This window comes from Electrophorus electricus, chromosome 21 (genome assembly GCF_041902795.1).
Source record: "Electrophorus electricus isolate QZ-2024a chromosome 21, ASM4190279v1, whole genome shotgun sequence".
NCBI classification, from domain to species: domain Eukaryota; kingdom Metazoa; phylum Chordata; class Actinopteri; order Gymnotiformes; family Gymnotidae; genus Electrophorus; species Electrophorus electricus.
Window position 1 is genome coordinate 1,090,001 of NC_137517.1, and position 12,500 is coordinate 1,102,500.

General features: G+C 48.2%; 3 protein-coding genes across 17 annotated transcripts in view; all 3 read left to right on the plus strand.

The window, feature by feature from the left end:
• Positions 1-391, plus strand: part of txk (TXK tyrosine kinase) — a 14,337-nt gene extending 13,946 nt beyond the window's left edge. For 11 of the 14 annotated variants that reach the window (XM_081704054.1, XM_081704057.1, XM_027024838.3 and 8 more), the window contains 2 exons: positions 1-38; positions 161-391. The exon at positions 1-38 is cut by the window's left edge and continues 120 nt beyond it. In XM_081704054.1, the coding sequence (XP_081560180.1) occupies positions 1-38; positions 161-235 (113 nt within the window). In that variant the 3' untranslated portion in view covers positions 236-391. Of the gene's footprint in view, positions 39-160 lie in introns of those variants that run through there. The other 3 variants (XR_014119009.1, XR_014119008.1, XM_081704058.1) reach the window with 3 other exon arrangements.
• Positions 392-874: 483 nt separating this feature from the next.
• g3bp2b (G3BP stress granule assembly factor 2b) lies at positions 875-10,014 on the plus strand. Of its 2 annotated transcripts, none has more exons than XM_027024822.3 (13): positions 875-1,104; positions 1,734-1,852; positions 2,147-2,228; positions 3,650-3,823; positions 3,938-4,025; positions 4,713-4,815; positions 4,919-5,150; positions 7,195-7,296; positions 7,588-7,675; positions 7,758-7,808; positions 7,978-8,106; positions 8,453-8,571; positions 8,726-10,014. In XM_027024822.3, exons 2-13 carry the CDS (start codon positions 1,758-1,760, stop codon positions 8,978-8,980), a joined length of 1,518 nt encoding a protein of 505 aa, XP_026880623.2. In that variant the 5' UTR covers positions 875-1,104; positions 1,734-1,757; the 3' UTR covers positions 8,981-10,014. The 2 variants fall into 2 exon arrangements, with proteins under 2 accessions (XP_026880623.2, XP_035377468.1); XM_035521575.2 differs by having other exon boundaries at positions 892-998.
• A 1,099-nt stretch (positions 10,015-11,113) lies between these two features.
• LOC113586589 (cyclin-dependent kinase-like 2) overlaps positions 11,114-12,500 on the plus strand; it is a 2,712-nt gene continuing 1,325 nt past the window's right edge. Inside the window, 3 exon segments of the mRNA XM_081704848.1 lie at positions 11,114-11,281; positions 11,413-11,560; positions 11,563-11,606. Of these exon segments, the coding sequence (XP_081560974.1) occupies positions 11,114-11,281; positions 11,413-11,560; positions 11,563-11,606 (360 nt within the window).

A 12,500-nucleotide genomic window follows, 5' to 3' on the forward strand; every position in this document is an offset into this window, starting at 1 on the left:
CCAACATCTATGACATCATGTTCCACTGCTGGCACGAGGTGACACACACTGAACTTACAGTTAGCAGGGCTGCAGCCTAGCTCACCAACTTAATATTTTATTCCAAATTATTTTGACTTAACTTTGACTTATTTGTGTATGTGTGTGTGTGTGTTTTCAGAGGCCTCACGGTCGGCCCTCTTTCTCCAGACTACTCCAGAGTATCAAAGACACAGTCGAGGAAGACAATCTATAGGAAAGACATAATCAACACCACCACAAAATACACGAAACACAGCAGCATGCTACGTCACAGAAAACACCACTCAGCAGCTTGTCAGTTTGAGAGATGATATATTGTACATATAACATATTTATGAGTATTTTTGTAATAAATCATTTGTAAAGCTTTTTTTCTGCATTTTATTTCCTAAAATGGTATTTCTAGAAGAATAAATTTCCACTAGAATGCTGCCACTAGAGGGCAGCATACAATAACAACACACCAATTTCAATGTCATTACCCTCAGTACTTTGAACAGGCATATATATATATATATATATATATATATATATACACACACACACACACACACAAATATGAGTTATTGATTAGCTTGGGTCAGTTGCAGCAAGGACGAAGCTATTATTGTTCTTATTCCCACCCTGCGCCACTCCGTTCATGTAAGCGCGCCGCCATGGACACAGGCCTGCACATGCGGCTCTGCTCTGTGGTAACGCCGCAGTCCTCGCCGCTTGTGGTCGACCTTAGTCTGGTTATTACGCTCCACCTTAAAGTCTGTCATAGCCGTCCTGTTTGTGAGCGAAACCTGCTGTTTGGATTTCAATCTCAGACCGCTGTTATTTTTCCTACAATGTGACGTGGTTTTCCCGCGACCCCGGCGGGAAAACGGTTCCTTTTGCGTCACAGCCGGCGTTCGACTGGGGGTTCCCTGCGCGCGCTGCAGGGGGTGAGACGCTGAGGCTGTGTGTGCGCGAGCAGAACCGAATAATACCCGGTAAAGTAGGTCATCCGAGCGACGGGCTGGTGGGACGAAGTGTCGTTTAGTCCCGTCGAAGCGTCCGCGGAGCTGCAACGTCTGTCCGACCGCTGTTTCCGTTTTGGTAAGGACGTGATCCTTTAGCGTAGCCGGCTAGCTGCACGGGCTTTGTCTGCTCACGCGTCGTCCGTCTCGTCGGTCCGTGCCCTCACGTCCTCACATCGCCCAAAACGGCGTTCATCACACCGCAGCTCCGCCACCGAACCGGCTCCGCTGGCGGATGACGTCGTCTCGAGCAGAAAGCAGAATCCTGCCGTCTCACGTACGCGCCTAGCTCGCGCTAGCTCGTTAGCGCTAGCTCCGGACGGGCTCGCGCGTTAGCCGGCCAGCTAGCTGGTGCCGTTTGTGTTGTGACAGGAGGGATGGAGATCACCTCAGAGACCCCTCAGAAACACCTCAAACACCGCAGGATCACCTCAGAAACACCCCAGAAACACTCTGCCTGGACGGTCAAACCTCGGCTCTTCACGCGTGTGTCTTCATCGGCGCGTTTATGTAGCTGGCTAACGAGCTTAGCCGCCTAGCCGCTCATCGTAGTGCGGCTTCGCAGCCTTTTCGCCTTTATCTCCACGTACAGTAACGACGGTGCTCGGTCCGCAGGGCCCGTCCGCAGCTCCGGGCCGGCCCTCCGGGTCTCCACACACCGGACTGGAGCTGTAGGTCACGCACGCTTACGCTGCTTCTCTCTTCCAGCGTCATCCTGTTCACCTGAAAGAGATGGTGATGGAGAAACCGAGCCCCTTGCTTGTAGGGCGCGAGTTTGTGAGGCAGTACTACACACTCCTGAATAAAGCTCCCGACTACCTGCACAGGTGAGGAGGTGCGGCCGCATAAACGGAGTGTGTGTGAGTGACTAACGTGAAATGAAGTCTCTCAGTGAGCTTGGGAGACAGGGCCGCAGCGCACACGCAGCGCATGGTGTACAGGCTGCCCGGATAGCAGCAGTGGTGAATCCCTGAGGCATTTTCTGTAGAGGACGTGTGGGGTTGCCATCGGTCATTAATAGCTGCAATAACGCCGCGTCTAGCATATATACGGTTACATATTAACAACGACTCATGTTTTAAATAATGTTACGACTTCCACTGCCCTCATTTGTCTCTCAGGTTCTATGGGAGGAACTCGTCATATGTGCACGGAGGGTTGGATGGCAGTGGAAAACCGGAGGAGGCCGTGTATGGGCAGGCCGTGAGTCCCACCGTCACCGACATCACAACCGCTGACACACGTTGGCCGTTTCCTGTTAGGGCTTTTTTTTTTCAGCGTGAAGTAATTTAAAAGTATTGGCATGTGTCTGATTCTGTGAGACATGCATTAAAACCTGCACTCAAGATCAATAAAACAGGAAAACTGTATTAAAACAGAGGTCAGAAAGAGAGTGAGTAATGTAGTGTGTGTTGATAGGACACTATAGGTTTAGAGCATAGCACAAGTATAGTTCTGTGTGGTTCTGTCATAGGTTCCAGGTCCACGGTGCAGGGCTCTGTGTTTGTGGGACAGACAGCCATGTAGAATCAGGTCCATACGTATATACATCTACCTACTTACACCTTCAGACATGGACATTTGCGCCTTTCCTTACAAAGCTACTTGACATGGTTTGTGTCTACTGTTTGACACTTAGCAGCATTTACCTGGCATTAACTGTTTTGTCATTGTGAGAGCTGTCAAACGAAGACTTGCTTTGTTTTCTGGGCAGTAGTTTGCTGTTTCCAGTGTGGAGCAGAGGCAGTATGTTCTGAAAGTGAAGAGAGGAGCATGAGCCCTCCACACCGCGTGCCACAGCTGTCACTCATCAGGACGGCTCCGTGTAGACCCGTCCTCTTTTGATTAATTTTGTAACTAAGCAAAAGTGTCTAAAGAAGAGCTTTAGGTTCTTAGACGTTCCTCGGCTGCCAAATTCTGTCAGTCGCAGTAGTGTGCTTTCACCTGAACACGCTGTGTCTGGACTGGTGCGTCTGCTGCACACCATGCGCGTTAAGCACGAGTAGTTGTACTCTGAGCAGTGTTCTGCTCACCAGTCTTGACCTGCTGGGGTGTGTGAGACAGTGTAACTACGAGCTTGGTGGAGCACGGCTTTGGGATCCAGGTTGCGTTTTTGCACTTATGGCATCCTTCTGGAAGCACATCATTCACTGAATTGGCAGAGCTGGTGTGTGTGTGAAGGAAAGCTAGATTAGCCTCGGGCTGTTCTGGACTTGTGAGACCGGTTACAGTTTTGTTATCAGTAAGTGTTGTGCTAGACAAAAGGGGTAGGAAGTGTTTGTGGTGGCGACGCGTTCTTGTCATAATTACGTTCCTAAACCACTCTGACACACGAACTGGTTTTAGATGGATATCAGATTTTTGTGTGTGAACTATCCCAGGACATTGACTCGCCGAACACTGGCGACGAGGGAAACTGCACGGACAAACGAACCTTCGTTTGAGTAGAGCCGGTCGGCAGGCCTGTGACCGGTCAGCCGAGCGGTTCTGCAGTCCTTATCGGACTGAATGAACTGAAGGAAACCCATAGGGAGATGTGTGCACTTGTTATTATTGTAGGATATCTCAGTGTGTGTGTGTGTGTGTGTGTGTGTGTGTGTGTGTGTGTGTGTGTGTGTGTGCAGGAGATCCATAAGAAGGTGATGTCATTACAGTTCAGTGAGTGTCACACCAAGATCCGCCATGTTGATGCCCATGCGACTTTGGGTGATGGGGTCGTTGTCCAGGTGATGGGAGAACTGTCCAATAGCGGTCGACCCATGAGGAGATTCATGCAGACGTTTGTTCTTGCTCCTGAGGTGCGGATACACACCCTTTAGTGGCAGACTTTCCGTTCATGCTCATCTCTGATCTGATGTACTCATTGAGTTCTTTCTCGCTCTTGCTCTTTCTGTGTGTGTTGTTTATAACAGGGTTCTGCTGTGAATAAGTTCTATGTGCATAATGACATCTTCCGCTATGAGGAGGAAGTGTTTGGAGACTCTGAAGCTGAACTGGGAGGTGAGGTTACAATTTACTTAACATACAAGTTACTTAAACCTGCAGTACAATTTACTTACTTAAACCTGCAGTGTCATTTAGGTAAACCTGCAGTGTCATTTAGGTAAACCTGCATTACATTTTATTTTGGTAAACCTGAATTACAATTTACTTGGGTAAACCCTGCATCTTAAACCTGCGTTACAATTTACTTACGTAAACCTGCATTACAATTTACTTACGTAAACCTGCAGTGTCATTTAGGTAAACCTGCATTACAATTTACTTACGTAAACCTGCAGTGTCATTTAGGTAAACCTGCATTACAATTTACTTGGGTAAGCCTGCAGTGTCGTTTGCTTGGGTAAGCCTGCATTACAGTGTACTTAGTTAAACCTGCAGTGCAATTTACTTAAACCAGCAGTGTCATTTAGGTAAACCTGTAGTGCAGTTTACTTATTTAAACCTACAGTGTCATTTACTTAAACTGCATTACAATTTACTTACTTAAACCTGCCGTGTCATTTACTTAAACCTTAACCTCTGCTTTAGAGGCAGGAGTGCATTTTGGGCCTGATTGTTTATAGTTGTCATGGTGATTCAGTGGAGCCATCACACATGCTTTGTGTTAAATGTCAGTTTGGCTGTGATGCACTGAGAGGCACATGGCTGAGTACTGGAAGGCTGATTGTGTGTGTGTGTGTATAGAGTCTGAGGAAGAGGAGGTTGAGGAAGAGCAGGTGGAGGCTCATGCCTCTCCTGAACCTGCACAGGACACCAGCACACCTTACTACGAACCTCCACCTGTCAGGTATATGCGTGTACACCGACCTCCGCCTGTCGGGTACACTGTGTTTTGGGTTTGGTTTGCTGGGTTCCTGGACAGTTGCTTATTTGTCAGTTGTCTTCCACAGCAATGGAGTAGAGGAGCAACAGGAAGAGGTGATCCCAGAGGCGGAGCCAGAACCCCTGCCTGAGCCAGAGGCCCCTCAGGAGCCGGAGGCGGCGCTTACGCCGGAGGCGGAGTTGCAGCTGGAGGAAACGGAGCCTGACATCGAAGAGAAGCTTCCAGAAGAGCCGGAGGAGAAGCCACCCACCCCTGTACCAGCCCCAACCCCGCCCCCCCAAACTCCCGAACCTCCCAAGGTAACCAGACCATAGCTGTCAAGGATCTGAGCTTTAATTGGTCAGCAGTTTAAAGGTTTACTGTGATTGGTAAACCTTACAGACAGTACAGTTCAGTAGAGAACGTGGCTCGGGTCTGCTGAGCTTTGAGGTCTTGGTGAAGTCCTCGATGAGATGGATCTGATGTGTTTGATGTGGGTGGGTGGGGGGGGTGTTGTGTAGGGAGTTGAGACCTCTACGCAGACCCAGAGCTCCAGACACACAACAATTCTGCTGCGGAGTTCAGGTCTAAATCCAGCACCCCGACCCAGCTGAGCATTAGTGTCAGGTGTGTGTGGACCATTGCTGGCTGGCGGGTCTGCAAGACCAGGGCTTTCTAATGGGATGGGACAAAATGTTCACACACAAGTGTGTCCTGGCAGTAATGTTGTACAGCCCACACCCACACTGTGGGCCAATTTGATTGGTTTTTGAGCCATTATATTTTAGTGTTTAATATATGCATATAAATATATAATCATATTTTTGAGTGTTTCATATAATTAGTATTATACAAGTATTTACAATATATTATCTTGCTCATTAATTTAATTGATGTACAGTGGGTAACTGGTTGTCCGATACAGGATTTTTAAGGGCTGATACCGGTATTTAGAGAGCAATTTCACAACTGATATAATTAAATTAATAATAATAACAAATGAGACACAGTTGCTGAACATTTATTTAGCTATAAATAGTTATTGCTTAGTTATTGTCTGCACTGTCTACAGTACGCTTATTTTAAATTAAAAAACCCTATGAACTAAATGAACGTCCACAGGTTGTGAACCGGCCAGGTGCCTGGGGCTTACAGTACAGGCTCTGACCAACTATCACCACCTTACCTAAACTGTCCTGGAGCGTGTTTCAGCGTGTTTCTGCGTGTTTGTTTAGGTTTGTTGAAAGACTCGGTTACAAGACAAATGGCCAAATGAAAGAATAACAGCTTTGTTTGCACAGCCTGCTCAGATCATCTAACACGTGACTAGAGGTGACGGTGACCAAGCAGAGATTCTGTCCCTCGGATAGTTGAGATGATTTCCGCGCTGGTGTACATGTAGAGGGAGGGTTATAGACACACACACAAACTGTAGCTTGTTAGCTAGAAACCCATAACGTTCCTTCCCCGAAACGTTGTTGGCAAGTTGATGACATTTAATGCTAGCTTTCAAAGTCCTGTTCACATAAGCCAACAAGATAAATCTCTCATTGCCAAACGCAACTGCCTGTAACTAACGCTGGGTATCTTACAACTATCAGATCAGTCGCTTATGACAGCAGATTGTTGAGTTGACATGAGAACAGTAGTTTTTGAGTGCTGTGAGCTAGCTGGTTGGTTAAAGACTTGCTAACATTACAGTTCCCAAATAAAATTATTCCCATTTTCTCACTAAATGATCAGAATCGATCTAATTATACAGACAGTAAACATTGTGTTATTAAAAGTGACCAGTTAAATATATTCGACTTTGAAAGATTGGAATTGGTTTTACCATTTTATTTTCATATATAATAACAGTGTCTGTTAGAATTGATGAATCACATGGCACGCACAGTTTCTGCCCGTAGAGTGGTGAATTGGACACAAGGGTGTGCTCTAACATAGCAGCCAGACTGATGGAGCTGCCTGCGTCGTGTGTGTATACATGATGAGCGCAGGCTTTGGCCCATGCCGATAATCTCACAGTAGTATTTATCGGCCTGGTTAATTGCCAGGCTGATGTATCGGTCGTCCACTAGTGGGTAAAATTGGGGAATAAAACTTTGAGAACTTTGATTTTGCATCAATAACGCCCTCTAGTGGGCTGAGTAAGTGCCCAGCCCAGTAATTCCACAGCTCAGTGTGGTGTTTTTTGTTTTTTTGTCTTCAGACAGTCAGTGACATCTTGACTCATAATGTGGAACACAAACAATGATTTTAATGAGGTGTTTCAGTCAGATGTCTGGGATGTCACCACAGACCCCTCACTGATTTGAGAAGAGGCGTCTGATTGGTTCCTGGTGTTGTCTGTTTTGTCTGTAGACATTCTCCTGGGCTTCAGTGACCAGTAAGAACCTGCCGCCGAGTGGCGCTTTGCCCACCTCTGGAATTCCGCCCCACGTGGTCAAAGCTCAGAACGTGCAGGTGAGCTGCGGTTCAGAACTACATGCACACACACAAAGCTCCACCTCTTCACGTTACAATTACATTTATCCAAAGCCACTCTCAATCATGACTCAGTACAACTTGAGTAATTGAGGGTTAAGGGTCTTGCTCAGGGACCCAACAGTGGAAACATGGCAGTGGTTGGACTTGAACCAGCAACCTTCTGATTACTAGTCAAGTACCTTCACCACTGACCTAGTAGAGTGTTCATTAGCCTGTGTGCAGTAGCGTGGGTATGGTCTTATGTGTGGGTGTGGTCTGATCTGATAGCCCAGGGTGGAGGTGAAGCAGGATGCCCCGTTGCCTAGAGACCAGCGGCGGGAGAGGCCTGGATTTGTTCCACGAGGCTCTAGACCAGGTAAAATGAACACAGACAAACTCTCATACACACACACACTGTTATTGTCAGTGCTGAGAGTGAGATTCTTTCTCCTCATTAGATGGTGCTTCAGCAGAGAGCCAGGGAGGAAAGCCCTATTTCAGCTTTAAAGGTAAGTGGAGGACACAGGAACACACACACACCTACACACACTCACCTTTACTCGGAGGTGTATGTATCACACATCTCAGCTCCAGAAGGGCGAAGGCGCTGTGAAGAGTCCTGAATATATGTAACGGGGTTGGGCTCAAATTCCACTGTAATAGTGACTCTGTGTGTAGGCCGCGGTGATTCGGATGGTGGGGAGTTGGAAGGCCGTAGGTCTGTACGTCACCCTGACAGCCATCAGCTGTTTGTGGGGAACCTTCCTCATGACATCGACGAGGGCGAGCTGAAGGACTTCTTCATGAGTGAGGACACACTTACACAGCGTGATTCTCTCAGTCAACGTCACAGCCTCACCTCGATCTCAAATTTCAGACACACACACTTCAAAAAGACGGCCAGCAGAGTGGGGGCCAGGTTCATATATTAATACATGAATGAAGTCTAGTGAGCTCTGTGTATCCACATGATTCTGGATATACAGTTGAAAATATGGCCCACGAGACCTGTTCTGATTGGGTTTTGGGTATGGCAGCTGCTGGGCTGACATGTTTGCAGATTTGAAGTGCGTGTGTTCTGAGTGTGTTCTGGGTCTTGAGCTGGGTTTGTTGTTGGTGAGGGGGCTGATGGAGGTTCTGGTTGTGGTTCCAGCGTTTGGTAATGTGGTGGAGATGCGCATCAACACCAAGGGAGTCGGAGGAAAGCTGCCCAACTTTGGATTTGTTGTTTTTGACGACTCTGATCCTGTACAGAGGATTCTGGGAGCCAAGGTGGGTGCGTGGCGTGCTGGAGGGGAACCTCACACGCGTCTTGGGCTGGGCAGGAAACACCAGCTGGATGACTGGGGGTTTGTGTGGTGGGTTTGGTTTTTTTTTTCGTTTACTTATTCTGCAGCCCATCATGTTTGTTTACTGTGTTCTGCAGCCCATCATGTTCCGTGGGGAGGTGCGTCTCAACGTGGAGGAGAAGAAGACGAGAGCTGCCAGAGAGCGGGAAACCAGGGGTGTCGGAGATGGTCGTCGTGGAGACCGTGGCCCTGGTGGACCCAGAGGCCCTATGGGAAATGGAATGGGGCGTGACCGAGATGGGCGTGGCCCGCCCTCATCCAGGGGCGGGATTGGGTCAGGCAGGGGCGGTGGTCAGAGCGGCGAGAGCCGATTTGCTGGACCACGCCGTTGAGGTGGCGCCTTCTAGAGAGCAGGAGGTAGAACTGCACGCTCTCTAATCACATCAATGGGCGAAAAACTTTTTTTTTTTTTTTTTTTCCTTTCTTTGGCTTTTGGAATGTGACTGGCCATCAACCATTTGATGTGAAAGACTTACCTGAACTCACTCTCACACTGATACGGAGTCGTTTCCAAAATCTTCATCGCTTTCTTTTGGGTTTTTTCTTCTTCTTTTTCTTTTTGCGAAGAGAAAAGGAAGGGGGTGTGGTTTATTTTCTGTAGAACAAAAGATGAATGTCACATAGGTTTCCTCATGGAGCTGTCGACTCGCACATTTTATAATGGACATGAACATCAAAGCTTCGAGAAAAAAATCAACGCTCACTGTACAACTTATTTATTTTGTTAGTTAATAAAAAACAGTGGTGGTGCCTTAAACCGTTCTCGCCCGATTTCTCTCTCTCTCTCTCTCTCTCTCTCTCTCTCTCTCTCTCTCTTTCCCCCTATGAAAGACAAAAGGACTGTAGTAGTCAGGTGTGGAGCTATCGCATTAACTCTCTCATTGCAGATGGCAGTAGTATGATAGCAAGGCAGTGTTATCGGTACTGATTCCCTATGATCCCAAACGAGTGCTGTTTATATGGAGTTGGTCTGTTTGTTTATGTTTAGGTGTGTGTTTACGTTTAGGTGTTTGTTTTTAGTCTGACAGAGCTGGCTAATCGACTTGCTGAAGCACATCTTACGAACCTGCAGTATTCCATACTGATGTTTTGTTTTGTGTTGTTCCCAAGTGTGCAGTTTATTTTTTGCATATTTCCCTCTTTTCCCTGTCTGATATCTGAAACCACTTTGCACGGTCATTTCTGGAACAGGATGCCCTTTTTGAAACAGTTCTGAAGCTCGCTAGTCTTGCACTTTCTCGTCCGGCCTCTTCCCGAGCACCGGCTCCACGCCTCGGTTTGTTGTGCGTTTGGATTCTACTCCCGATGGCTTCAGCAGCTCATGTTTGAATGTGTTTTCAACTTTCAATAAACTACTGATATCTGCCCTGAGTCTCATCAGCTCTGTACTCTGATATCTGCCCTGAGTCTCAGCTCTGTACTCTGATATCTGCCCTGAGTCTCAGCTCTGTACTCTGATATCTGCCCTGAGTCTCAGCTCTGTACTCTACTGATATCTGCGCCATGTGGTTCTATGTTGGTTTGCTCATCCTTTCGCACCGCATGTTTACAAGTTTTGGATTGTGAAGTTTTCCAAACGGTTCCAACATGTCAGTCAAAATTTTGCCAGGTTTTTTTGTACTGCTTTTAAAGGGAGTTCAGATGTAAGAGGCGGGGAACAGCACGTCCGCAGACCGCAGCCCTGGATCAGCACGGGTGTAAGTGGAAACAGCCCCTAACGCTCGGGGTCTCCACTACCGTTGCGGTTCTTCTCCGTGGCGGTAGCACAGATTAGCCCACACCCTCCCCTGTGTGAAGGAGCCTAGAAAGGCGCTGATGATGATCTAGCTCGACCCAGCGTGGCCACCCTGACCGAGCCACTGCACCCAGAGCTACAGAAACGTTAATGGCTGAGGCGAGGTGCTGCCTACGCTCAGAAACGTTCCCCAAGATATTTTAAACACAAATGTCTTAAGAGTGTACAGTGAGAACATGATGCATGTCAACACAATAGAAATGTGGACGTTTACTCTAATAAACATTTACTCAAATTAGTAAACATTCTAATTAACAAATATTTACTCCAATTAGTAAACAATGCATATTTAATTGGTAAACATTCTAATTAATAAACATTTACTCTAATTAGTAAACATTTATTCTTGTTAACAAACATTTACTCTAATTAGTAAGCATGTCTAAGATCTACTGGAGTTCTAAGTGTGCTTGGCTGGGTACCGCGAGACGCGTCCTGCGCCGGGGCGTGCTGCGTACCTGCGCGCAGGTAAGTGGTGTTAAGGAGTCGCCCTGCACTCGTGCCCTCCTGCCGCGGGACTGTTTGCTCTCTGGTGTCTTGTCCTCGCGGAATGACAACGCGTGAACCGCGCAAAGAAGCAGGAGATTGAAACGAAGCGCGTGCGTGCACGTGTACACCTCACCTGCTCTCGTTTCTCCGTAAACTAGAAGCCCTCTGGGGATTCACGCGGATGGAGAAGTACGAGCACCTGGGGCTCGTGGGGGAGGGCAGCTACGGAGTCGTGACCAAATGTCGCAACCGGGAAACCGGGAGGATTGTTGCGGTGAAGGCTTTTTCAGAGAGCGAGGACGACAGGACGGTGAAGAAGGTCGCAGCGTGAGAGGTCAGGCTGCTGAAGGCGAGGAGGATGCGCACGCAGCAGGCCTCACCCAGGGGAAACCAGAGCGCACGTGCAGCATCTGGCCTGTGTTTTATAAGCGCAGTAATAGTATAATTGTACGAGTGTGTATTTGTATGATGTGAGTGTAGCAACTCAGACACGAGAACCTGGTGAATCTCCTGGAGGTGTGGAAGAAGAAGAAACACTGGTACCTGGTGTTTGAGTTTGTGGAGTGCACCGTTCTCGATGAGCTCGAGCAGATCCTAGACGGCCTGGACCCCAGTCGCGCTCGCAAATATCCTATGAGATCCTCTGAGCCATCGCCTTCTGTCATCAGCACAATGTCTGAGAGTGTGAGTGAGTGAGCGTGCGTGCCCATGCAGGTGTGTGTGTGTGAGAGAGAGAGAGCGTACCAATGCAAGGGTGTGTGTGTACGTGAGTGTATCAGCATGTGCGTGTGTATGTGTGAGAGAGAGCGTGCCCATGCAAGGGTGTGTGTGTGTACGTGAGTGTATGAGCATGTGAGTGTGTGTGTGAGAGAGAGAGAGCGTGCCCATGCAGGTGTGTGTGGGTGTGTACGTGAGTGTATGAGCATGTGAGTGTGTGTGTGTGAGAGAGAGCGAGCGTGCCCATGCAGGTGTGTGTGGGTGTGTGTACGTGAGTGTATGAGCATGTGAGTGTGTGTGTGTGAGAGAGAGAGAGCGTGACCATGCAGGGGTGTGTGTGTGTGTGTACGTGAGTGTATGAGCATGTGAGTGTGTGTGTGTGTGAGAGAGAGCGTGCCCATGCAAGGGTGTGTGTGTGTACGTGAGTGTATGAGCATGTGAGTGTGTGTGTGTGTGAGAGAGAGAGAGCGTGCCCATGCAGGTGTGTGTGGGTGTGTGTACGTGAGTGTATGAGCATGTGAGTGTGTGTGTGTGAGAGAGAGAGAGCGTGCCCATGCAGGTGTGTGTGGGTGTGTGTACGTGAGTGTATGAGCATGTGAGTGTGTGTGTGTGAGAGAGAGAGAGCGTGCCCATGCAGGTGTGTGTGGGTGTGTGTACGTGAGTGTATGAGCATGTGAGTGTGTGTGTGTGAGAGAGAGAGAGCGTGCCCATGCAGGGGTGTGTGTGTGTGTACGTGAGTGTATGAGCATGTGAGTGTGTGTGTGTGTGAGAGAGAGCGTGCCCATGCAAGGGTGTGTGTGTGTACGTGAGTGTATGAGCATGTGAGTGTGTGTGTGTGTGAGAGAGAGAGA

Coding starts and splice junctions, on each gene's coding strand:
- g3bp2b (XM_027024822.3), top strand. CDS start 1,758: ATGGTGATGGAGAAACCGAGCCCCTTGCTTGTAGGGCGCGAGTTTGTG. Junction 4,026..4,712: donor CTCTGAAGCTGAACTGGGAG/GTGAGGTTACAA, acceptor GTGTGTGTATAG/AGTCTGAGGAAGAGGAGGTT. Junction 4,816..4,918: donor TACGAACCTCCACCTGTCAG/GTATATGCGTGT, acceptor TGTCTTCCACAG/CAATGGAGTAGAGGAGCAAC.